This window comes from Equus caballus, chromosome X (genome assembly GCF_041296265.1).
Source record: "Equus caballus isolate H_3958 breed thoroughbred chromosome X, TB-T2T, whole genome shotgun sequence".
NCBI lineage: Eukaryota > Metazoa > Chordata > Mammalia > Perissodactyla > Equidae > Equus > Equus caballus.
Window position 1 is genome coordinate 80,454,697 of NC_091715.1, and position 26,774 is coordinate 80,481,470.

Below are 26,774 nucleotides of genomic sequence, written 5' to 3' on the forward strand. Positions count from 1 at the left end.
ACCTTGTGTCCATTGAAGATCTAAGAATAACAGCCAAGTTCTCATGATATCTATTTACTCAACTTCTAATTCATATAACAAATGCTCATGTTCTTGTTGGTTATTTCAGGTGGCTTCAAGTAATTATACATTCTGATAACTAAGAGGGACATACTTATCAATGTTTCTATCTCAAAGCATGTAGCCACATATACATATAATTAAATATTATTATTATTATTATTAATATTATAGCAGGCATAATTTAGACTGTCTCCCTTATCTCTTGTTCTCTGGAAGTTTAGAATTAATCTCATAAAGATTTTAGATTTAAAAGAATTAGCATTCATATTTGCTTAAATATTACACAAATGGAAGCCTCTGAGATGTGACTGTAAGTTTCTTTGTACATTTACCTGAATACACCTGTGGTTAACTTCGTGTGCTCCTTAAATTGAGAATAAAACAAATTCTGTTGCAAAATCGACACATAATTATGTTCAGTATAACATATTACTTTGCTTTCTAAAACAGATGCTTGACGTATACTGCTTCAGTAAGCATGAGCATAAGCTGATGATAAAGAATGGCACCATTAGACAATGAAAGAGTAAAACAAAGGCAGAACTATTGGCACATTCAGTGTTTGAGTGAAACGTCTCTGTTTTTGCCCACTTCTCGTGTTTGTTATTATATCTTGGCAGGAAGGTCAAGCAGAACATGATTGTGGAGAGAATGCAAAATAGACCCACTGCAAGAGAATCATGCACAATTACTAGTGTTGGGCAAGCAGTCCTTTTTCTTTCTCTTGGTGACATCCCTTCACAACATCCATTTGGTTATTCTGTAATTATTCACTGGGTACTACCATGTACACACTACAGTGCCAGGCACCAAGAAATGCAAAAGTTAAGAATAATACACAGTTTCTTCCAGTAAGGAGCTTGCAGCCCAGGTAAAGGAGACACGATTAACATATAAAATTAATAAATGACAAGTTAATAAGTGATGATCTTAGAAGTAATGTATTTCATGTAGACTCATTGAAATTTAATGTTGGATTGCACCTAATTTTTTTAAAGACATTTTTAGAGCAGTTTTAGGTTTACCATAAAATTGAGAGGAAGGTACAGAGATTTCCCATATACCTCCTATCTCCACACATGCATAGCCTCCCCCCATTATCAATATCACTCAGCAGAATGGTACATTTGTTACCAAGGATGAAACTACACTGACACATCATTTTCACCTGACGTCCATCGTTTACCTTAGGGTTCATTCTTGATGCTGTACATTCTATGGGTTTGGACAAATGTATAATGACATATATCCATCATAATAATATGACACAGAGTATATTCACTGCCCTAACAATGGTGTGCTCTGTCTATTTGTCTCCCTCTCCACCCATCCCTAGCAACCACTATCTTTTTATTGTTTCCATAGCTTTGCCTTTTCCAGAATGTCATATAGTTGGAATCATACAGTATGTAGCCTTCTCATATTGGCTTCTTTAATTTAGTAATATGCATTTAAGGTGCCTCCGTGTCTTTTCATGATTTTCTAGCTCACTTCTTTTTAGCACTGAATGATTTTCCATTGTCTGGATGTACCACATTTTATTTATCCGTTCGCCTACTGAAAGGCATCTTGGTTGCTTCCTTGAGCTTCATTTTAAAGACAAGAAAATTGATTGTGAGAAACAGTAAAGTGACACACATAGTCATATAACTAGCTTTAGATAAATCCAGTTTTAGTCATCAGCCATTCTGATTCCTCTTGCAGTATTCTTTACATCATAATTTGGGCCAGACAAGCACTATCCTTGCAATATTCTCAGGTCCTTCTTGATGTTATATATTACATCTTTGATTATCATAAATATGCATATTATCTTTAAACTGCAGATATTTTTGACCAATCAACATTTCTAGATGTTTTGCTGGATTTTTTGGTCTTCATTGAAGTAGTATATAAATATTTGAATGCAAAATATCATATGTTGAATAAAAACAACAAAGAATCATTATATTACCTCTCTGAGGCAACAGAGCATGGCCATGTTTAAGAACTACTATTCAGAAGAGTGGAGAATTGATTGCACAGTTGATTCTCCGGCACTTATATGCCATATCCAAGGGAAGACCAGCTACTTAAAAACAATGAGTATCAGTGATCTTCAGGAAGCCAATTACCTTTCTGGAAGGTGGTTCGTTATTCATATTTAATATTCTCCTAGTGTCAGTCTGATACCTTTTAACAAACACAAAATACATTTGAATTTTAATTAGCTGCTACACAGAAGTTAGCATTACAGCTTAATTTTAGACCAAAATAGACTTTTAATTTTAAAAATCTTAAAACTTAAAAATTTTAAACGCATGATGCTAGTTTGTCATTTATTCTATTTGAAAAGAAAAATGGATAGGAAGTTTTCCTCCTAAATTTGCTTTCTAAACAAAATATATTTGATTTTATCTCATTTTGAAATCTATTGCTGGTTTTCTATGCAGGCGGAACTGGCTTTCCAAAAAGCAGCAGGAATTCAAGTCTTACAGCTTCAGTGAACAGAACAAACCATGTGGAGACAATGAAATTTCACAGAAATCACTGAGCACTTTTTTTTTTTTCGAGGAAGATTAGCCCCAAGCTAACATCTGCTGCCAATCCTCCTCTTTTTGCTGAGGAAGACTGGCCCTGAGCTAACATCTGTCCCCATCTTCCTCTACTTTATATGTGGGACACCTACCACAGCATGGCTTGACAAGCGGCTCCATGTCCCCACCCAGGATTTGAACAGGCAAACCCTTGACTGCCGAAGCGGAAGGTGCGCGCTTAACCACTGCGCCACTGGGCTGGCCCCCAATGATCACTTTTTAATGTTAATATCCTCAGTGAGAAGCCTTAAAGTATATCTTCCTAAACGTCTTCTGATTTTCTGAAATGCATATTTCAAAAATACATTTAATGAATTGAATTTCCTTTCCAATGTGAATGCTATCTTAAGGCAAACTTGATTTTTGTCATATCTTTGAACTTAGCTAGGCTTTTCTCTCTTTCTCTCCTATTAGTACTGTTAAGGCTAGATTACTCTCACTTCTATCTGCTGCAGAGAAATACAAAATCATCCAAATATAGGCTTCACTTTGATGGATTACTGTTATTATTGATTTACAAACAAAAGTGAATTGACGTAATAGATCAGTATTTTTTTCAGCTCCCTTCTAAGAATGTGACTCTTTTCTGTTTCTATAAAGTTATAGTTCAGTTGCTGTATATTTTATTGTATATGTTTTTGTTGGCACCATTGTTACGCTCAAGAATATTTGGGAATATAAATTAATTTTAGTTAACATGTTTGAGCTCAAACTTAAATACTTTGAGCAACTATGGAATTAAAATGGCCACAAATTTGGCAGTATCCCAGAAGCTAATAATCTTTTCCTTCTTTTATATATTTGTTATAAGTTTTTGATTATAGGAGATCACTGACTTGTCCAAATGTTTTCTTTTGTTGTGATAAAATGTACATAACATAAAATTTACCATTTTAACCACTTTTGGTATACAGTTCACTGGTCTTAACTACATTCGCATTGTTGTGCGACCATCACCAAAAATGTGGAGCCGTTCACAAACTTGCATTTTATCCTTAGACAGGGGCCATGGTAATTTTCTCTGTATTGTTCTTATTTTAGCATATGTGCTACTGAAGCAAAGGCCCAAATATGTTTTTTAAGGTGTCCAGAATCTCTTTAAGAATAAGAATAGAAAAAGGTAAAGTAAGTTGACTAGTAGAATGGTATTCAAAGCCACTTTGTAATGTGAGCTGTTAGCTTTTAAAATTTTCTTTGGCTATTGAATTTGATAGGTGTCTAAGAGGCCATATTTCACAGACCAGCAGGTATCTTTTCTGGTGGGCTGGTCTCTTTGAAGCAATCTTACACTTGATGGGAGGGCTGGAGAAGGAGGTTGCTGCTACTTTTCTTAGATTCCTGCATTCCTGGCTAACTGGGCATTAGGACTCTTGTCCTAATCTCAGACATTTTGGGTGTTTTGTCATTTCTAATCTATAGCTAATGCACACTCTCTCCTAGACTTATAAGACACTTGCTGGGTGTGCTGCTGCTGGTCTAAAAATCATAGACCAATGGTAGATCAGGAGTTTAAGGCCTTAGAAATTATCTAGACACATCTAGCAACAGTCAATAAAAACGTTCAAATAAGGTACCTAGGGAGGTGACTAACTTACTGGAAGGTGTATGTACTAATAGAAGAGTTCATATAGCTCAAATTTGCATAAATAAGAAATGGTCTGTTGAGAGGTACCAGCAAGATAATTAGTAATTCTCTTAGTGATTACGTTTAAAAAGCTGTAACATTTCCAATTTGAAATGATATCATCAAAGGCAAGTATAACTGATGATTACTCAATAAGAGAGTGGTTAACTTTGTGTAAACTGTGAGAATTCCTGATATCTCAATATATAGCTTAAATTCAAATACAGGAAAAAAATAGTGCCCAAGTAGTTAAAGTTAAGCTTGCAACCAAGTTAAAAAAATGATTTGGAACAACATTTCTCAAACTGTGTTCCATGGAGTATTGGTATCTTTAGAGCCATTAATAGGTATTCCGTGAAAGAAAGTTCCATTATCCAATATGTTTAGAAAATGTGGTGTGCTCTATGACTCTTTTGGAATATCATAATAAATATTAGCATACTATAATTTTGAAAAGATCTACAGTAAAGAAACCTGGAGCCAAAAGTACATGGGTTTAAACCGCAACTTCAAGGTTTACTAGCTATGTGACATTAGACAGGTTATTCAGTTTTTATGACTCAGTTTCTGTATCTAGAAAACGGAAATGGTAATGGTACGTCTGTCTTAAAGTTTTTGTGCATATTAAATAAGTATATATGTAAAGAACTTAAAACAGTGTGTGGGATATGATAAGTGCTATATAAGATTTGTCGTTTTCAACCGAGTGTTGCCTAAATTGGCCATGGAATTCCCTTGCCCTTCTCCCCTACACTATTTTTTTTTCAACAAACTCTTTTAATATTTTGTGGAACAAGTAGTCAAATGGAACATAATTTGGAAAATGTTGATATAAGACAAGTTCAATATGGAGTTTCTTGCTTTTAATCATTTAACACTAGATGTAATAGGAGCATTTGGAGAGATTATTAGAGTTTCAAACTTTTGAATGCCTATTATGCATTTTCAGAAGAGTCTCCGGGAAAATAAGCAGTTGCTTGGCAACCTGGAATTTTGTTAGGCGCTTTCGCGATAGGACAGCAGTTTGCTCAAAGCAGCAGCCAACCTTCTCCTGGGTTCCTGGTTTAGTTGTTGCACTCTTTTCTATGCTGTGCTGCTGGCCTTGCCAACCCTTACTAATTGTTGTTTTCCTATCTCTGGCTCCATTCAAGGCTTTATTGTACATCTTCCAATCTGTTGTTTTTGTAGGTCAAATTGAACTTCAGCAAAGATTGAGTGTATCCTCTTTTCATATCTACCTTTAATTCAACAAAGCGTGCAAAATATCCATGCCAATATAGTGGATTTCTTGGCGCCCACATCATTTGATGGCTTTGTTGATGTCTAGTCAAGTGCAGCTGCTGTCTACTGTTTTCAGAACTTTTCATAGCTGTGTTTCGTCAACCTCTCCCTCAGAACCATGGAGCTGAGCTGAGTAATTTTTAATTTTGTATCTACCCATGATTGGTGATTCCTAAGAGTCACTGTAATATTTGCTCTTCATTTGGGTGGCAGTAACTTCTTGCACCTAGCTTTTCTGTTCTTTCATTCTTCTATTCTTATATCTTTATGGCTTTCCCCTTAATTGCATCCTGAATCTTTTAGGGTCCAAGTATTTTTCTGAATAACAGAGTTTACAGCATAAGCATCTCGTGAAAATGAACCTGAATACCACCTCTGTTTGGAAAAATTTACAATTTTTCAGTTGATTTATAGGGAATTTCAAAACTGTTTCCACTAGATTCAATGTGGTATATCGCATTAACATTTCATACCACCAGATGTTTCATTATTCATGTTTTAGTACATCATACTTGACCCAAAGTAGCTTTGAATGCAAATAACAAACAAGCCAACACACAGTACTTGACTGCTAGAGTGAAATAATGTGGCAGATCTAAACTGCTTTCCATTTTTGGAGGGATATTATTAATGCAACTCTTTGTTAATTTAATTACGTTATTTTAAAAATATGAAACCATATTGCAGTGAACTGACTCACCATTTCATTTAATTAATTGTAAACCTCAAGATTTGATTACTCATAGCTCTCCTTTCGTTAATTTACTTGTTCACAGTTTGGCAGAAAAGCTTTCAAATTAATAAGAAAGGATGGGCAGTATAACCAATTAGCAAACTATAAAATTGCCTTAATTTTTGTTCAGATCACTGTCGAGAACCCAAATTCGCTACTTTTGTTTTTTTAATTGTAAATTTTACTTCAAACTACAGATTCTTCCACTGCATTTCTAGTTTGAGGACTATAAAGTCGTAGGTCTAATGCTTGTTTACTAATGAGAAAGGAGTGCAAGAAAAATCTTGCTGTAGACCATGCATGGATAATACAAAATCACAGAGTTTCAGAAAACTGTATAAGACAAAGTAAATCTAGTCAGAATTATTACTTCATAAAGGAGTGTAACGACCATTTCGTTCATTTCCTTCATTTTACACATGCATAAACTGAAGCCTTGGGAAGTTAGACGACACAGTTTCTCCCTTGTTCTGGTCAGTGACCTATAATGCATCTCTGCAGGCCCATTTTAGAGAGTTTTCTTTTTTAAGATTGGCACCTGAGCTAACATCTGTTGCCAATCTTCCTTTTTGTTTTTTCTTCTTCTCCCCAAAGCCCCCAGTACATAGTTGTATATTCTAGCTGTAGGTCCTTCAGGTTGTGCTGTGTGGGGTGCTGCCTCAGCTTGGCCCGATGTGTGGTACTATGTCCATGCCCAGGATCTGAATCAGCAAAACCCAAGGCCACCAAAGCAGACCGCGTGAACTTAACCACTCAGCCACGGGGCTGGCCCTATTTGAGAAAGTTTTAAAAGAAATTAAAATCAAGATTAAGAAGGTGGGAATTAGTGGACAGAGCACTCGCAGTAAAAGTCAGGAGACACGCGTTCTCATCCTAGCCCTACCATAACTAGCTGTGTTATATTAAGTCCTTCACTTTTCTTCTCTGGGACTCAGTTTTTCATTTCTAAAATGGAGGAGTTGGTTTAGATATTCATTAAAGTTCTTATAACTCAAGAATTTTTCTCACCACTCTAATAAGCTTGTATACTGTCAATCCAAAAAGTAAAATTGGCCAATTGTTTTACCTGAAAAATGAATTTCTTCGGGAACAACCAAAAGAATTGCAATTCGGGATATACAGACTATGGTGGACCATAGGCACATCTGGAGAACAAAGGCGGGGAGCTTGCTTTTATAGGGAAAAAAGGGGAGTTGGGAGGGGCTGTAATAAACAAAAAAGTCCATTGGAGGAAAATGGGAGTCCACCAAGTAGAGGATTTCCATTGGTTGGGGTGCTACACTCTTTCCTTGACTGAGCTGTTGCCAGATGGAGAGAGGAATCTTCCTTCCTCCTGCTGAGTAGTAAAGTAGTAAACACCTTCTGTCAGAGATGTAAGGGTAGGTCTTTTCCTGCTTGGAGTAACTGACGACCATAGGGTATGCTGATCACAGGGCATGAGAGCTCCCCCTTCAGGCCTTCCCGACTGCAATTTAGTTGAGGTTTCTTCATCAATTTCACAAGACTTACTAACAATAATAGTCTATCACACACATATACACACATAAAATTATGATAAGTTGGGAATTTTCATATTGTTATGTTGACTTTTAGATTAAGAAGTGAGTGTAAATTGCCATAAGGGCTGTACATTATGAGTTGGTCAATATTATAGTGACTAGACATTGAGCCAATCATAAAATTAGGTGAACAAGAATGGAAGGTGCTGATTTCAATCAGTTAAATATATGTAATTTGAACATAACGTAAAAGTTACCATTTTCAGATTCAGTGACAGAAAAACACAACTTTTGTGTTTCTAGATGTTCATGTAGTTACTTTTCTATAATTGTAGCACTTTCAGTTTTAAAGGCATCTTTTCATTCTCATTAAACTTACCATTTTCTACTTGTCTGTTGCAAGCTGAAATTTTGGTTCCCAAGTAAAAATTAACTAGCAGCTTCTAAATCAGCTTGCTCTTTTTGTGTGCTATTCCAGGGCTGTATTTTGAGAACCTGGAGCCAGAGGATGATTTGCTGTTTTAAATCCATCAGTGTTACACTGAGCAGCATCCTAAAGTTAAGAATTTAACTGAACAGTTGAATAAAAGGATAAATTTCTAATTAACAGTCAAATAAACCACAACAGTTTTTCCACTGCTTTCCATTTGCTTGATTGTGGTTTTACTGAAGATATAGATATTTAAGTGCTGTACTAAAGACTGAACAAATAGGATTTAATGTTTCATGAGTTTAAAGTCACTGCAATATAGACCACAAGTTCATATAAAATATATGAATTAGTGTCTAGGCCTCTTAACTTTGAATCAAATGTAAGGAGATACAGGAGAACAACTAACAATATGAGACTGTAAGTGATAAGGGGATCACATCGTTTTAGAGATTTTCATTAACTCACGTTTGAACTACTTCAGTACTTTAACAAATACATCTAGTCTCATTGGGAAACTTGGGTTTTGTTCCATATCTTCCCCCAAATAACTGACCTATGACAGGTCACTGTGAAACTGTTTCTTCATCTTCAAAGTGAAGAGATTGAACTGAATGGCTCCTAAATATCTTAGTAGTGCTATTACACTATGATTCTTTACTACCTTAATATTACTTTCCGTATTTGCTCACTGACTTTTTCTTCAGTGATGTCAGACAGATAGCATTTACTTGAAAGAATGCATGGATATTGAAATTTTCCATCTTTTCTGTGAATTAAAAATATGTTGGGACTCATTCGTTAATTCTCTCAGTATCATTGTATGAGACACACATTTTGCATGGAATTTCTTGTCTATAAGATATTTTGCTGATTTTTATTTTTCACAGAGTAAGAATCCATATATTGTTCACAAAAATCCACAATTTACACTATCAATGATGAAACAATGAGTAATTCAACAATTATCATAGTCAGGATCCAATTCTTAATTGCTAGTCAGAGGAGCTGATATAAATTCTGGAAATTTTCCTGATATACTTTTGGTTATGAGGCACTCAGCCCTGGCTGTCCTAAGTGGGGTCTGTTTGTTTAAATCCTTGCCATCATATTTTCTGCCCAGCATTACCCTTGGATGCTGAATAGGTCATTTGGAGGATTGGAATTCAATAAAGCTAAATATGGAAAGAAAATCTCTGGAAGGATCTAGAAAATGTAGAAATGTGTATCATCAATCCAGAGACTAAAGCCATTTTCTTTCAGGTCCTTTCTTTGCCATGATTCATGGACAAGCTAGTGTGGTGAAAAGTTTGCTTCATTTTGAGCTTTCTATGCATTGTAAAGAACACAGAGTGACAAACTAGAACATTAGTGATTCTTCCAAACATACACAGTTAGATGTTCTAGGCTGTACTTCCTTCCCCTTACACCTTCGATAAGGGCTCACCTCACCCCTTGGAATCAGATTCTTCTAATAACAGCAGTTATGTTTTCTTTTTGCAACAACCAATATATGCCTTCTTTTCCTTGATTTGCATTTTCATGGGAGAATGGATTTCACTGAATTCTAAAATACTGTTTCAAATCTGCCAGATGTTTTTTTCATTTTGGCGTGTGGCACCAGTGCACTAATAGATGGTTAGGGATTTTGACACCATCTAAAAATAATTAAGTTGAATTTACTGGACTTTTTGGGGGGCGTTGTTGGAGTATGGATTGTTCTATTTTTAGTACTGTTTCCTTGTATTTTTCATGATACTGCCTGATATAGACTTCCTAGAAGAAAGAATTTCAAACTTAAGCACTCACTTTTTTGGGGTAGTGGGGGTTATTCCTACTTCTTTGCACCATTATATGAAGTTAAAAAAATAGCCTTATAGTAATACACAATAATGTAATTATGCTACAGGGGCTGGCACACTTTCCCAGGTGGCCTGCCATGCTTTCGTTTATTTGATCCCTCACTGTACAAGGATGGTAGAAGGAGAAGGTAAAAGGTAAAAGGAGAATGGTAAAAGGGTAGAAAGACTACCTGAAGTCTTTTTCTCCCTCACCTAAGGTGACTCTCATAGGGAAGATAGTCCATCATCTAGCAGAAGTGCCAACAAGAATATTAACTAGAAAGTGTTTCCTTCTAGCATTTCAGAGTGCTTCCTCCAACACTGTTGTTTTTGGTGGTATTTAGTACATGGAGAGTTCTGTCTAAAACAACTGTCAGCAGCTCATAACAGACAGCAGAACACATTAGTAAAAGTTTTGGAATTTCTCAAACAATTTTCATATTACTGTTTCTCTCTGTCTTGAATTGGAGATCAGACTCACATTCAATGCTTTTTTTAGATTTTCAAACTGTCCGTTTTAAGATGGAGTAATTACAGGAGTTGAAAATTACTTTGTTAAAGAATATTATTCACAAATTGGACTTGGGTTTACTTTTGGCTTGTGCTGTGTAGCGTAGGCCTGGTATGAAATGTATCCAGCTTTCAATTACATTAAGAAATGATTCTGGTTTTAGGTATAACAGCTGCAGCAATGGCCGAGGCGATGAAGCTGCAGAAGATGAAGCTTATGGCTATGAACACTCTTCAGGGAAATGGAAGCCAAAATGGGACCGAATCAGAGCCTGATGATCTTAATTCTAATACAGGTGAGTGTCTTCAGGAATCCAAGGCAGGTGACTCTTATTGATTTATTCCAGGATGAGAGAGAGGAGGGATGAGGGGGGAGGAGGGGATAATATGTATACTTTGATTATAAGAAATTACCACAGAACAATGCTTAACCCTCCCTCTAACTTGTACATTGAAACTAGAAAACCATTACAGGTCAGAATCCAATTTCAGGAAGCATTGAGTTATCTCCATTGTCTTGTTGCAGTGGGATTGAATTCTAATTTGTAGAGTGCTAGCTATTGCACCTTCTGCCTAGTAAAGGCTGCCTTCTTCAGTTTCACCACAGGCTTCTTACTCCATCTTTCTCTAAGTAATTTAACACTGAAAGGCGGTTATGAGAATCCTCCTTGGCTGGGCTGTAGTCTCTCCAGCTGGAGTACCACCTCCTTAGCTAAGTGAAGGTGCTGGCAGACTCAAGGCATTATCAGCAGGGGTTAAAGAAAAGAGGAAGAACAAGGAGCAAGCAAAGAAAAAAAGATGGAAGAAGAGAAGAGAAAAGAAAGATGCCTGTAGAGTAGAATGTCCCCTGGCTTCTGACTTCTTGTTTTTTCTCCTTTACCCTGTGATGATTGTACCTTGGCTTTGATCATAATATCACCCCTCAGATGTCTTTTGGAAGTAGGCGGGATTTTAACTATTAACATACATGAATGGATAAATAAATAATCAAATATATAAATATGGCTTAATTTTAGTGGTGAATAATAAGGGACAACCAAAGATGGTCTTAGAAACCATAAGTTTCAAATCTACCTCTGCAGTTAAGTTTAATATAATGTGACAAGCAGATTGGTAGAAGCCTTATCTCTCTTCTTCTACACTGCTAGTTCAAGCATAGTGGGGCCTTCTTTTGGAGGGAAAAGTAAAGGAGAATTAAAGAGGGAAATTATTGAATCAAATCAGTATGAAAAACTAGTCTGAATTTAATACAGTGGAGCTCTCTTCATCTAAAATTGAAAAGTTCATGGTGAATTATAGAGTGAGAATTGGTCTTCAACCAGTACTCACAGTAAGCAATCAATGAAAAAATGCAGACTTTTACTGGATTCATGGTAACTGGAAGCAACACAATGGCAAAACTAAAATTAACACTAAGCCAAAGCATAATAATAACAGTAAGAAGTTACCAGTTACCATGTACCAAGTAGCCCCTGTGGTTTTTTTCCTTTAGTTCCAAACATTTTCTTCTTGAGCTATAAATGACATATAACATTGTGCAAGATTAATGTATACAACGTGTTGATTTGATACACTTATATATTGCAATATGATTACCACTGTAGTGTTAGCTAATACCTTCATTATGTCACAAAACTATCATTTCTTTTTTGTGGTGAGAACATTTAAGATCTATTCTCTTAGCAACTTTTGAGTATACAATATGGTATTATTAACTCTAATCAAAATGCTGTGCATTAGATCCCCAGAACTTACTCATCTTCTATCTCCCATGTTAACTCATTTAACTCTTACCAAATTCCTAGAAAAAAAGGCATTTTCAATATGCCCATTTTGCAGATCAGGAAACAGGCATAGAGTGGTTCAGCTTTTTCCATAGTTGTAAAGCTAGTAAGTGGCAGAGCTGTTTCAATCCCATGTCTGATTAAGTCCAAAGTGTTTCTCTTTCTACGGTCTTCCTCCTCTTCAATGCTGTTTGGTAACATGTTATGCTAAGGTGACAGCTTGCTTCCTGAGACAAGTTTTTTCATCTGAATTCTCTTAGGCAGTTAAGGGGCAGGTAAGAAGAAAACCTGTCACAAAACAAGTCTTTACAAAATTATAAAGATTGAAATCATAGCAAGTACCCTTTTTGACCACAATGTAATGAAACTGGAAATCAATAACAGCAAGAAAATGGGAACATTTATGAATACATGGAAAATAAACAATAATCCCTTGAACAACTATTGAGTCAAAGAGGAAATCAAGAGGGAGTTTAAAAAGTATCTCTAGACAAATGAAAACAAAACCTACCAAGACTATGGGAGGCAGCAAAAGTATTATTAAGAGGGAAGTTTATAGTGATAAGTGCCTATGTTAGAAAAGAAGAAAAATCTCAAATAAACAATCTAATTTTACACTTCAAGGAACTAGAAGAAAGAAGAACAAACTAAGCCCAGAGTTGGCAGAAGGAAGGAAATAATAAAGATTATAGCAGAAACAAATCAAATGGAGAATTAAAAAATAGAAAAAATCAATAAAACTGAGTTGATTTTTCAAAAAGACAAACGAAATCAACAAATCCTTAACTAGACTAGGGAAAAAAGAGAGACGACTCAAATACATATAATCAGAAATGAAACAGAAAGCATTACAATGATGCCTCCGAAATATAAAGGTTCACAAAGGACTATTAGACACAATTATACACCAACAAACTGGATAACCTAAAAAAAAAGATGAATTCCTAGAAATATACAACTACCAAAACTGAATCAAGAGGAAATAGAAAGCATGAATAGATTAATTTCTACTAAGGAAATTGAATCAGTAATCACAAACTCCCCAACATATGTGACATTCTAGAACAGGTCAAACTAATCTATGGTGGAAAAAAGAGCAGTGCTTGCCTCTGGAGGTAGGGTGGAGGAGGGAATTGACTGGCATGAGGGAAATTTCTGGGCTAATAGAAATGTTCTGTGTCTTGATAGAGGTTTGGGTTACACAGGTATGTGCATTGTCCAATCTCATTGAATAAGATTCATTGAGTGATAAGATTTGTGCATTTCATGGTATGTAACTATTAAGGGACAAAAAAGCATTAAAAAATTATAAAGCCGTTAAAAAAAAAAAAAAACTTCCCAACAACAAAGAGCCCAGGTCCAGATGATTTATCTGGTGAATTCTACCAAACATGCAAAGAAGAATTAACTCTAATCCTTCTCAAACTCTTCCAAAAATTGAAGAGGAGGGAACACTTCCAAACTCATTTTACAAGTCCAGCATTACACTGATAAAAATGCCAGACAAGGATACTACCAGAAAAAATAAAAGGCCAATATCCCTGATGAATATAGATACATGAATTCTCAATAAAATACTATCAAACAAAATTTAACAGTACATTGAATGGGTCATAGATGACCAAGAGGTATTTATCCCTGGGATGCAAGGTTGTTTTAACATATGCAAATAAATCAATGTGTTATAAAAAATTAACAAAATGAGGGAAAAAAATCACATGGTGTTGACAAGGGAGATATCAGTTAACAGCATTTAGGATCTGATTACTGTTTATGGGCATGGTCTTCCAGAATGTTTTTGGTTCAAGTAGAAATGGGAAATCAGACATTCAAACAAAAGAAAAGCTAGATATCGGAGAATCACTAACGCTCTATTTATAAGATAGGTACGAGATTCAATCAGGCAAAGGAGAATCAGTCAAGGCAGTAATAATATTCAATCAAGTGGGTTGTGAGGTATCATATGAGAAAAACATATTGAATGTTTTATATAGTTTGTGTGGTTACCTAGAGGCTGAGCATTAGATTATGATGTAATGTGGTTATTTCAGCTTTGGTTACACAGAATTCCAGTAGTATAGTTGAAGTGACTAGCAAATATTAGATGTCCCATTAAGGTCCAGTATGTGAATGAAATAAGCCTTGTGGCTAGTGACTATTAATAAGCCACATCAGAGATGAGAGTAATTCTTGAATATGATTCTTAACTAAATTCAGTTTTCATCCACAATGGGCAATATTCCAGCAATAAAAAAGGCAATATGTTGACACTATGAAAAGATAAAATCATTGGTTTTCAAATGTGTATGATCTAGGAGAAGAAAATAAAAAATGATTCAATATATAAATGACTATACTCATGGACTGTGGTAAAAGCAATGAGAGGAACAGAGTACTGTAAGAATATAGAGAAAGAGGAAATTTCTTCTGAATAAGAATCAAGAAGGAATTTAAGTGTAGGATGTGACATTTGAACTGGTCTTTGAAGGATGTGAAAGTGAAAATGATAAAATGGATGGCTTTGAATGATGTTAGGGAGACTGTACAGTTGATTCCCCAGGGCAGTAGTTTTCAAATAGCGGTTCTCAGAGCTCTCAGCCTGTCTCTAGGAGTTAAGTAATAGTTGAGGATTTGGCTTGAGGAAATATTATGTTTGATAACTAGAAAATTTTGATTAATTGCATTCTTAGGTTAATTATTAAGCACTTGTTTACAATCTTATTGACAATTATTTCTAAAATTACATTTTAGAGATCTAAGTGACTTGAAATAATTAAGTACAACCCCTTCATACTACAGATGATATGCGGAGGGTAAGAAATTGACTTATTTGTGGTCACAAAGCTAAGTAACGAAAGAGGTGGCACTGGTCTTTCTGCTATAACATTATGCCTCCCATGTTTGAATTGATTTTCCAGTATGGTCTAAGGTATATAATGGAATTTCTTTCCTTAATATTAAGTCTCAATCAATAAGCCTGGAGATGGAGATGCAGCTGATAAAGGAGATTGTCCTTAATTTAGACTGACCAAAGTTCTATTTACAAGATAGATACTGGACCTCGGGTCAGACTTGACCTGACCTCAGGATCTACTGTGGGCTTTACTATTTCGACTATATCTCTGATAGGTTTTCTTTCATGACGTTATCTTTCTCCTAAATCAAGTGTGGCATAGAAAAGAAATTTTTGGAGTTCTGAAACTGGGTCCAATTAATTGAGCCTTAAAAATATGCTAAACCTATAAATATTCCAAATGATGAAAAATTTTAGAACTTTCCATCATTTTTTAAGTATAAGCTCAATGACAGATCTCAGCTCTCAAATCAATCTGAGTGAATGTTTCTTATTTTTCACTTTATGGGCAGCATTTATTTTTATAAGGTAAAATTGTAAATAGAAATGAATAATCTTTCTTCATCCCATTTATCTGTGGTCGTGTGAATGTTTCTCTTCAGAGAAAGATTTTTGGCTCTTATAAGCCATTTTCACAATCATCTGTATAGCCAGGAAACTCAAAAAAAGGAGACTTTTTTCAATTTCAGAAGGAGCATGCTCTATTTTAAATGCTATATTGTGGCAGGATTGCTATTCAATTTTATCATTGTTATTAGTTGTTAAATCCCCAAGAGGCAAAGTATGGCAGCTGTAAAAATGTATTAAATGTTCAATTAAAATTCTGTGTTGAGGTTAATATATTTACCTAACTTGTCGTTTAAAAAAGATTCACATTTTATTTTCTCTGCACTTCTCTCATAACTTCTTATCCCAACCCCTATTACCCACTTGATTCTTGGCATTTCATTGTGGAAGTCCTGGTTTTTCATTTGTGATAGGTTTTGGCAAAATATGGAGTGAAACATCATCTTCTCCATAACTTAAACTCAACAGGAAAATGTACAGACATGTAACATTTTCGTAGAGAGTATGAGATCAGCCATTGCACATTTTGTTCTTCAAAAAACCAATCAGGATAGCCAAAGAGCACATGTTCCATGACTTAAAGTAATTTTCAAATCTATTGACATATCCTGAAACAAGCAGGACAGGAAGCCTGAATTTAGTTGAGATGTTTGAATGTAAGCGAATAGGAATTTTCCTTCCCTGAATTCTTATATCTCCTCCTGTTTAAAACTGATATTTTTGGATGATTCTATGAGAGTAGAGGCAGGAAAGGAAGAAAATAAAATTAAGAACATTAGACTTGAAAAGGAAAAGCAAACATAGAAGTTGGGAGATTCTTAGGCAAGAACAGCATTTTCTCTTTTGAAGACAGACCTATAGTTTCTTTGATTCGAGGTTTTGTTTAATAGCTCCTTTAATGGCTGCACCATGACTCTGCATCAAGATTTCAGCATGAATAACAACCTGTTCGTGTTTCATTTAGCTCCAAATGAGAAATTCTGTCTTTTATTGTTTTAGGAAATTAGTCTGTGTACTATTGCTCCTGGAGCTTTATAATTAATCACTAAAGGTTATGGCTGTGGAGAGTTTGTGGGAAATAGACGCCTGAACGATTATAATTGTAGCTGTCAAATCAGAAATATAGTTATACAGCAGCAGGTCTTTTTTTTTTTTTTAACTACAGCAAAGACTTCAAGGGTCGCCCATTTACTTGTAGAAACAAATGGAGTATTTTTCAACTGCATTGCTTATTTCAGGGAGAACCGAGCACAATGACTTCCTCTGGAGAATCCAAGATGATAACCATGTAAATCTTTATCCTCTGAGTCCCTGCTTGTTCTGACTTTTGTGTTTAGCTTCTGAGCAGATGTTGAGTATTTTACCTTTTAGAAAATATAGTTTATAGTGGAAAGAACTAAAGTATATATGGTTGATTAACTTACAAAATTCAATTGGAAAATCCCAAGGTTACCTTTTTTCTTTATGTTATCCAAACACCTCGTTAGATACGGAACAAGATGTTTCTAGAGAATCAAGTGAGGCATGCTTGTTTTTATTAGATCCTGGTACCAAGAACTGTTTTAGACAGCTTTTCCCATAGAATTGTAAACTTTTATCACTCTGTCCATCTTTCTTCTGTGCCTACGGCCCCTTAAAAAGGAACGTAAGTCAGGAGAACCCATTGTATTTTTAAAGACTCTTCTGAAAACTTATTCCAGGAATAAGCAACTCTCACTAATGGGGGATTATTTATTTTGTCTACTCTTAATAGCTTACTCATGTAGAGGATTAAGAACTTCTTGTTTTATCAGTGTTATTAAGGCAGTTTGTGTAAAAACACCTCCACGTTAAGCCTAAGCATTATCTTTTCTTCACAATAAATAATCTGAAATGATGTGATCTTTCTTTATTGATCTTATTTGCCAACCTATAATCATTCTGTGTCTTGCTTGTTAATACTCCAGCTTCCTCCTGCCCCTAACTAGACCATCGTTAGACCAAGGGGCGGAACTCCACTTCTGAGGAAGGAGCTAACCAGTGTTGGATCTACTGTCTTGGTTCCTATGTGTTATGCTCCTTTAGCATTTCTGTGTTTTTGTACATTAATTCTAAATACCTAGTTCTGCTACAGTTTTCTACTGTGATTTTGAACAAGTCCTCTCCTCTCTTTGTGCCTTAGTTACAATAAAGGTGTTTGAGATAATCGTTATTGCCTTTGAATTATAATCTTCATTTCTATGGTTCTTGAAGATCATCTTTCTGTCCCCATCATCCGTTTGTATTGTTTTCACCTAATGAGTACTCTCCTGAATCTGGTGCTCTGACATTCCATACCACCTATTTCTTATTGAGCCTTCCATTTAGTGATGTCACTTCAGGTTCTGAACCCATCATCAGAAGGTTTAGGCTAGCGTCACCTGATCAAAATTTACCTATGTCCATGTTCAGGGCACTGATATAAATGTTTACCTGCCCTTGGGATCTCAGAGATATTTTGTATTGTCGCCCCAAACTGACGTTGATCCATGGCTGACCACTTTGAGTGCCCCTCTCCTGCCTCCTGGGAACTCTCTCCAGGTGTGTGACCTGCTTGGATTTTCACAGTTTATTGATGAGCCAATTGTTCACACTGGTCTCAAAAACCTTGATAAAGTCAAAATAAATTACATCTACTGCTTCCCCTCTATTTCTTAGGCTGTCATTCTGTCACAGAAGGAGATTAGATTCGTCTGACAAGACTTGATCTTTAGGAAGCCATGCTGGGTGTTACCCAGCATACTGTCCTCTTCAAGGTATTTGCAAATTGATTTGCAGTATCTTCTAGGAAACACATGTTTTCCTTACAGATTAAATGCAAGCAGGTGAAAAATAATAGAAAAGGAAAATGTAAGCAATGATTGTTAAACTGGATCAAGAAAAATAGAATTTTAGTTCCTGTCTCTAAAACCTTTGTAGACATTATTGCAAATGAGTTGTCATATATGTGCTATCTGGGAGACTATGTTCGTAAATGGGGTTTACAATAAACTACTGGTCTATTTTATCATTTTAAAATAGGTCATTTGTGAATTTATTGGAATTTGACAAAAACTTCAACTTGCTTATTACAGTGCAGATTTCAAAAGCTGATTTACAGCATTTATCTATCTCTTGAGTATATGTGTATCTAAAAATTAAAATAATAGTCATTATGCATTGTCATGTGTGTTTCTAGTTTCATTATAAAGGGAAGTTTAATATGCATAAAGTTTTATGTGGAGTTGGGCTCATTAAATATTCTTCCATATTTAATAAATGTTCACATTTAGTAAACGTATTAGTGTAGAGGACTTGGAAATAGTCACTATTTTTTCTAAACTCTAATTCTCTATGGTTCCATGACACTTGGTTATCATCAATACTGCAGTATGAATATGACCAGTGTATGCAGTGAACCTATTGCATGCACTAAACCCAAGTTCAATAAATACTTGTGTCTTTATTGGAAAGTTTAAAGGTTTTCTAACATCCAAAGTGAATTTTTTTGTCTTTGTTTTCGTCTTGCAAAAGCAGCTTTTATTATACAGAAAAAATTTTGAAAGCAAATGTTCAGAAAGTTTCTTATTTTGTCACTCAAATTAACATTAGTTTATCAAGTGCAAATACTTTTTTCTGCACTTTGGAACTAGAAAACTTATCTAACCTTTTTTAAATTGAGATATAATTAACATATAGCACTATATTAGTTTGATACTAATATAGATGTATGGATACAGATGTACAACATAAAGATTCAACATTTGCATATATTACACAATGATCACCACAATAAATCTGATCACCATACATATCTGTAATATCTGTCACCATACATACTTATAAAAAATTTTTTTCTTGTGATGAGAACTTTTAAGATTTATTCTCTCAGAAACTTTCAGATATGCAATACAGAGTTATGAACTATAGTCACCATGCTGTACACTACATCCCCATGACTTATTTATTTTATAACTGAAAGTTTGTGCCTTTTGACCCCCTTCCCCTGTTTTGCCCATCCCTCACTCCTTGCCTCTGGCAACCACCAATCTGTTCTCTGTATCTGTGAGCTCAGCTTTTTGTTTGTCTGTTTGTTTTATATTCCGCATATATGTGAGATCGTACAGTATTTGTCTTTTGCCATCTAACTTATTTCACTTAACGTAATGCCCTCAAGGTCCATCCAGGTTGATGCAAAATGAATTTTTTATTAAAATATAATTCACATACCACACAATTCGCCCTTTTAAAGTATACAATTCGGTGGTTTTAGTATACTCACAGATTTGTGCAACTATCATCGTTACCTAATTTCAGAAATTTTTAATCATCTTCAAAAAAATTCTCATATCCATTAAGAGTCACTCCCCATTTCCCCCCAACCCCCAACCCCTGGGAATCACTAATCTACCCATGCGTTGTACTGTCTCTATGGATTTGCCTATTTTAGACACTTCATATAAATAGAATCTTACAATATGTGACCTCTTAGATCTGACTTCTTTAACTTGACATAATGTTTTCAAGGTTCATCCATGTTGTAGCATTTATCAGTATTTCATTCCGTTTAATGCCTGAATAATATTCCATCATGTGAATATACTACATTTTGTTTCACCATTCATCTGTTGATAGACGTTTGGGTTGTTTCCACTTTTTGCCCATTATAAGTAATGTTGCTATCAATGTTCATGTGCAAGTTTTTAGTGAACATATGTTTTCATTTCTCTTGGGTATATACCTAGAAATGGAATTGCTTGGTCAAATGGTAACTCTGTGTTTAACATTTTTTTTTGTTTTTTTTTTATTCTTTTATTTTTTTATTTATTTATTTTTAATTTTTATTTTTTTCGAATGTACATCATATTTCGAATTCTGTATACATTACATCATGTTCACCACCCGAACACTAATTATAGTGCATCCCCTCACATGTGACCCTAATCACCCCTTTTGCCCTCCCCCCTCCCCGCTTCCCCAATGGTAACCACCAGTCCAATCTCCAATGCTATGTTTTGTGTTTTTTTGTCGTTTTTATCTTCTACTTATGAGTGAGAAACATTTTGAAGAAAAGCCAAACTGTTTTCCGAAGTGGCTACAACATTTTACATTCTCAAAGTAAAATTTGCAGGTTATATATGCACAAATTGGTTTCAAAACTTAGATTTTAATTTGTCCTGCATTTCCTAGGTACTCTGCACTCTATGGTCTTTGTTGTGCAAATTTTGTGACATTCCAACGTTGTAATTCCCCTTTTTAGAGGCAAGCTGATCCTGCTGAGTAGCAGAAACTCCAGTGCCCCCAAGAATGTTAAGAAGAGCAAAGGTTGTGGCTTTAAAGAGAATTTAAGAAGTGAAATCTGATAGTTCGGTTGATGTAGGGAGAGAGGAATTGACCTCTGACTTTTCTAAAGCTTAGAGTATATCAGTATACAACAGGGAAATAAATAATACCACAAAGGGATCATCATAACAGTATCGTCATCAAAACCAATACAAACCTCCTAAAATTAGCCTGGCACTCTAACCCTCGGTACAGGTCATGGGTGGAGGTAAGATTGTTCAGAGGGAAAAAAGTTAGCCAAAGAAGGGTGGGAAGAGTCCTACCAGCAGGGATAAAGGCATGCCTTTTTGGCTCCAGGGGTGGGGGGAGGGTTGTGCAAGACTCTCCTGCAAAAATAGAACAAATACAAGTACAAGACAAGAAGAAACCCTGAATTGGGTGTTTGTCACTGGCTGAAATATCTTAAGATACATTGTTCATGGATTCAGTTATGTCCTCTTAGGGCTTTTCCTTTCTCTCTCTGCTTATTATGGAGAGTTAGACCTTAATCTTAAACCTTAAAGCAGTTAAATAGGAGCCATTTCAACGAAATTATTAGACCAAAAATTACACACACACGTATTTATATTTACGTATTACACACATACATATATTCTTTATCTGTGTATAAACACATATATCATGTTAATGATAAAAGGATAATGCTTACACATAAGATAAGTAGTTATTTATCAAAATACTCTCAATATATTTCTTCTTAAATTTTCTTAATAAGTAATTAAGCAGTAAAATATGAGGTGAAGGGAAAAAAAACCTGAGTACACACAGTGAAAATCAGTAGCTCTCTGGGAATAAAAGAAGAATATAGTTGGAGAAATTTTCTAGAAATCTCAATTAAGGCCACTGAGTCTCAGGGTAGAAACTCAACATGGAAACTTAACCCACTGTAGGAAATATTGATTTCACTCATGTGTGAGAGTTTTGGTTTCTGACTTACTGAGAGAAGTTGATTGGGCATGGATTTCCAAAGAGCATGTTTCCTTTAGCAAAGTTACATTCAATTAATCAAGTAATATAAGACACTTGATCAGAGCTGGCCTTATCTGTAAGTAAGATGATTTCGTGGACTCTGGGAAATCACGGTGTTTCTGCCATTGCTAACTCTCCTAGTACATGTCTAATGCAAAGTATGAAGTTCATTTCAAAGCTCCCCAGGGTATTAAAATTTTCACACTTATTAGTTGTTTACATCATAGTGTGAATGAAAGTGTGAGAGTTGGTGCTGATGAGAGGAGGGACTTCCCTGGGCAAAGCCTAAGGGATAGAGATTGTGTACAACAGGGAAAAAAGAGAACTGAAGGTTAGGAGCCCAAACACTTACTCTGCCTGTTTCACATTTTACCTTGTTCTTTTCTGAACCCACAACATTTCCTAAGGAAAGGTATTTCTAAGTTTTATTGAAGATGCCTAAGTTCCTTTCTCGCCACGAAAATGAAAGTCACTTCACAGGTATTATTCCCCACGTGCAAATTGAGTCCATGTCTACTTTACCTAATGCATTCTCAGATCAGGTTTCTTTTTCTTTATGAATCAAGCCTCACTAACTGGGTCATGAATGGTTACAAGTGCCTCCTCTAGGTGATCATTATAAGATCCCAATATTTATCTTAAACGGCTTGCAGAAATGTGCAGAGAAACCTCTAGAAACCCCCAGGACTTATTTGCATCTAAATCATTTTTTAACCAGGAGGCAAAAGTTCTTTTCTCCAGATGCTCAAGGCTTGCATTTTATGGGACAGTAGCTTCTATAAAAAATATATACCTCATTGTAAAAATAGAGCACAAATGCTCTTCCCTTCAAACTTTCTGGCTTTTAGACCGCTTCATCTTGCTGGGATATAATCAATGGAACATCAATGCATTGTACTCGAGATCATACCTGCTCCCATAAAGCACTGAGAGAGGAACAAAGCATTTGTTTTCCTTGTGTAGACTCTGAAGTTAAAATGCATGATTTAATAAATGTGTTTTTCCAAAAGAGATATCAAGCAGTATTAAATACTGCAGTGGTATTTCCTTACAAAGTTCAAATATTTCGAGTATAGACCTTTTTTGGGGAGCGAGGGAGGAGTGGTGATGTTTGAGGAATCAAGAGAATGGAGAAAAGTGTCCTGTTATAAAGTTCTATTGTTGTTGTGCCTTTTTTCCGACTGTACCTGCCATGGAGTTTTCTCATAAATGCAAACATCCTTCACAATCTGTTTAAAAAACCACAAATACATCACTCAGAGGAATATTTAAAGAACCATCAGGAGGGGAAAAACTCATTGGTTTAATGGAATGCTGTCAAGTCAAATCAGCATCACGAATGACACTGGGGCAGAATTGATACTTTTGCACTGACATGTTAAAAGAAAAGCCCATGCATTATTTAAAAAAAACCAGAAATCTGTCAGCTGCATGATTGCCGAGTTAGCAGAAGCAGGAGGAGGATGCTCAAGTTGAAAAGAAATGCGTAGGCACAGATCCATATTGTAACCTTTCATGTCTACACCCGCCATGAATAGTCAGCTATTACGCGGTCAGCACTTTTGAATTTTTCTCTTTTAAATTTTCAAGTGCTTCAAAAGGCAAAAGAGGTAGGTCTTTTATTCTAAAAAAGCAAAATGTCTAGTGTTGGAGTAAAGATGACAAGACTAAAGAAAGACTTTTTCATCTTTGTGAGTGCTGTGCAGGTTTCCCAGGGGTGTTTTGGAGTTGTTAAGGTAGATATTATTTTTACACATTTATCCCATGAAAAAAGTATTTTCTTAAGCATTTTCCTCTCAAAAAATGGGAGGATACACTTTGTTTTAGTGCTTTAACCACACTAGCATACCATTTACATACATGGAAAGTTTTACGCTATACTAATATAAAAATGAGTATACAAGGTACTATACATATCAGCTTTTTGTGTGTGTGTGTGAGGAAGATTCGCCCTGAGCTAACATCTGTTGCCAATCTTTCTCTTTTTTTCCTTGAGAAAGATTAGCCCTGAGCTAACATCTGTGCCAGTCTTCCTCTGTTTTTCCTGTGGGTCACTGCTACAGCATGACTGATGAGCAGTGTAGGTCCACGCCTGGGATCCAAACCCATGAACCCTGGACCACCAAAGTGGAACACTCCCAGCCCAACCACTACACCACGGGGCTGGCCCCATATCAGAATTTTTAATAATTGTATTGAATACATAGTGGTGGCATCTCTCTAGTACCATATTGCCAAAATATAGTTCTTGACCTCCTGATGTCCTTCTATTACTCCTGTGAGGCAAATACTCTTCTTATTACATGGAAGAGAAAAGAAAGATACAAACAAATCAAGTGCCCTCCTTAAGATTACATGGTTTAACAGGAGAAAATTAGTGGTAATAGAGACAAAATCTTCTGTCTAGTGAGCCTAGTGCGCTTTCTATGCTACTGCTGTACCCCGACTTTTCTCTGTAAGTGGCTTTGCATTTATGTGTTTAATTGTCTCTCCACCAGAAAACAGGTTAATAAAAATCTTCTACTCCTTATTAGCTGCTAATTTATAGTCAATGAAGGGAAAATCATATGACTAGCTAACTAGCAGTAATGGTACAGAATAGAAAAATAAGATTTTAGTTATCATCTATATTTTGGAAAAGTCTGTCCAGATAGATTGTAGAAGTTGAATTGCTAATGAGGTAGTCTAATTTAAAATTGTACCATACTTTGGTAGAAAATTATAAACCTTCTGATATTGCTACCACTGGAAATAATTAATAGGAGTAATTTATAGAACACATGTTATTCCCTGTTTCCTGGACCCCTTGCCTTTCTATGGGGGGAGATGTGCATACTTTGGCATGTAGATGGTTAAACTTTCTTTTCGTTAGTTCTTGTGAGTTTTGCAGTATGTAGATGACTCCTTTGGGAGGAGCATCAATTTACACCTTTTTATTTTCAAAAAATCATCAGCACCATTATCTGCTATTTCTACTGACAAATTCACAATAAGCGAAACACTCAGGGAGCTAAATGAATATTTTCGATCTACCTGTGGAATGGTCTTAGGTCTAAATTACCACTTTTGCTTAGCTCCTTTGTCTCTTGGTATTTTCTAACTATCCTCTCCTTTTCCTCTTTTTTACTCCACTTCTGAGCTATGTCTACCTTTGGAATTAACTGCCAGGTATATTAATAAGAGCATTTCATGTACTGTAGTAATGCTTCTGGAGTTGTGTGTGAGAGAGCAAAGGGAAGAGAAAAGCGAAGAAGAGACAGAGATGTCCCTCCTAGGCAAAGTTTTCCTGATTATTTCCCACTTTGGATGGTATCATTATCTGTTATACTTATTTCTGAAAATGCATTTGGTACATACCGCACTTGATGAAGTGGTTGTATTGATCGCAGGCTACTGGATTACATCTGATAAGGCTGAAGCCCTGCCCTCAAGCAAGAAGCAAGAACTGCCAGGATAATTTGAGAATGAGGACAATTAAGAGGGTGCATTTGACATTAAATTAGAAAGTCGCAGAGTAAACCAGTCAGTTATTAGATGTTAGGAGATCTGGGTTCCAGGACCACCTCTGCCAAGAAGTAGCTGTGAGACCTTGAGCAATTCTCTTGCTGTACTTGACCCTCCGTTTTTTGATGTGTAAAAGGAGGAATTGGAACTAGATGGCATTTAAGGACAATTCCAGCTGTGGGAATTCTACCTTTGTGCATAGGGTGAGCGGTTATTGCTGGCACTCTAATTTCAGAAGGGGACAAGAGAGGTGTTCTGTAGACAGGTAAGGGAAGCCATTTGGTTTAGAGACTGCCTGTAATTAATTTTAGAAAACTAGTAATCCAGATACAGTTTCATTGTCAACTCTCTGTTTCTTTTTTTTTTTTTTTAAAGATTTTATTTTTTCCTTTTTCTCCCCAAAGCCCCCCGGTACATAGTTGTGTATTCTTCGTTGTGGCTTCCTCTGGTTGTGGCATGTGGGACGCTGCCTCAGCGTGGTCTGACGAGCAGTGCCATGTCCGCGCCCAGGATTCGACCCGACGAAACACTGGGCTGCCTGCAGTGGAGCGCGCGAACTTAACCACTGGGCCACGGGGCCAGCCCCAACTCTCTGTTTCTTTTCTAGAATTCTAGCATAACTAGAATACATCTTGTTCATTCATATTAGAAAACACTGAATCGCTATGTAGTGCATCTCAAGAGTATACGGTAAAGAAAATGGCCCTGGTCAAAAAACACCCTTTCCCCACAGTAAAAGGGTAAATGCATTAATATAATATATACTGGAAGAAGAATTGGGTTTGTCGTTGTTCTTGAAAGAGTTAAAAAAAAAACCCCAGTGAGAAGCCTTCTCTCTCCTTTGCCTGTAAAACCAAATCAATTGCGTTTATCTTCCTTCAGTTCAGAATAGCTCTGATCTCCATGAGCTCTATGGCTTAACATACTGTGAACAGCAACCCTGTAAAGCTCTCTTTGGACGACCCAACAGACTTTTCCATAACAAAAGTTGTAACTAAATAAAGTGCATTAGATTGTGTACCTCAGTCCTTCAGCAGTGCTTCCCGGTATAGTCTTCCCTGGAAGCATTAACGTTAATGGGAACTGCATGCACTCATTGAAGGAAAATATATACCTCTTAGTTTGTATTTCAGCCATTTAGGCATATTGCATGATCTCCTTTACTTGATTTATCTGGTCTGTAACCTTCCTTGCATTCT

General features: G+C 35.9%; 1 protein-coding gene and 1 non-coding gene across 8 annotated transcripts in view; one reads left to right on the plus strand and one right to left on the minus strand.

The window, feature by feature from the left end:
* DACH2 (dachshund family transcription factor 2) overlaps window positions 1–26,774 on the plus strand; it is a 471,032-nt gene that overhangs the window by 315,871 nt on the left and 128,387 nt on the right. For all 7 annotated transcript variants that reach the window (XM_070257182.1, XM_005614311.4, XM_014729012.3 and 4 more), the window contains one exon: window positions 10,722–10,853. In XM_070257182.1, the coding sequence (XP_070113283.1) occupies window positions 10,722–10,853 (132 nt within the window). The remainder of the gene's footprint in view (window positions 1–10,721; window positions 10,854–26,774) is intronic.
* On the minus strand, window positions 3,598–3,700 carry LOC111771680 (U6 spliceosomal RNA). Its single transcript, XR_002805608.1, has one exon. It is a non-coding gene; the product is annotated as a U6 spliceosomal RNA (small nuclear RNA).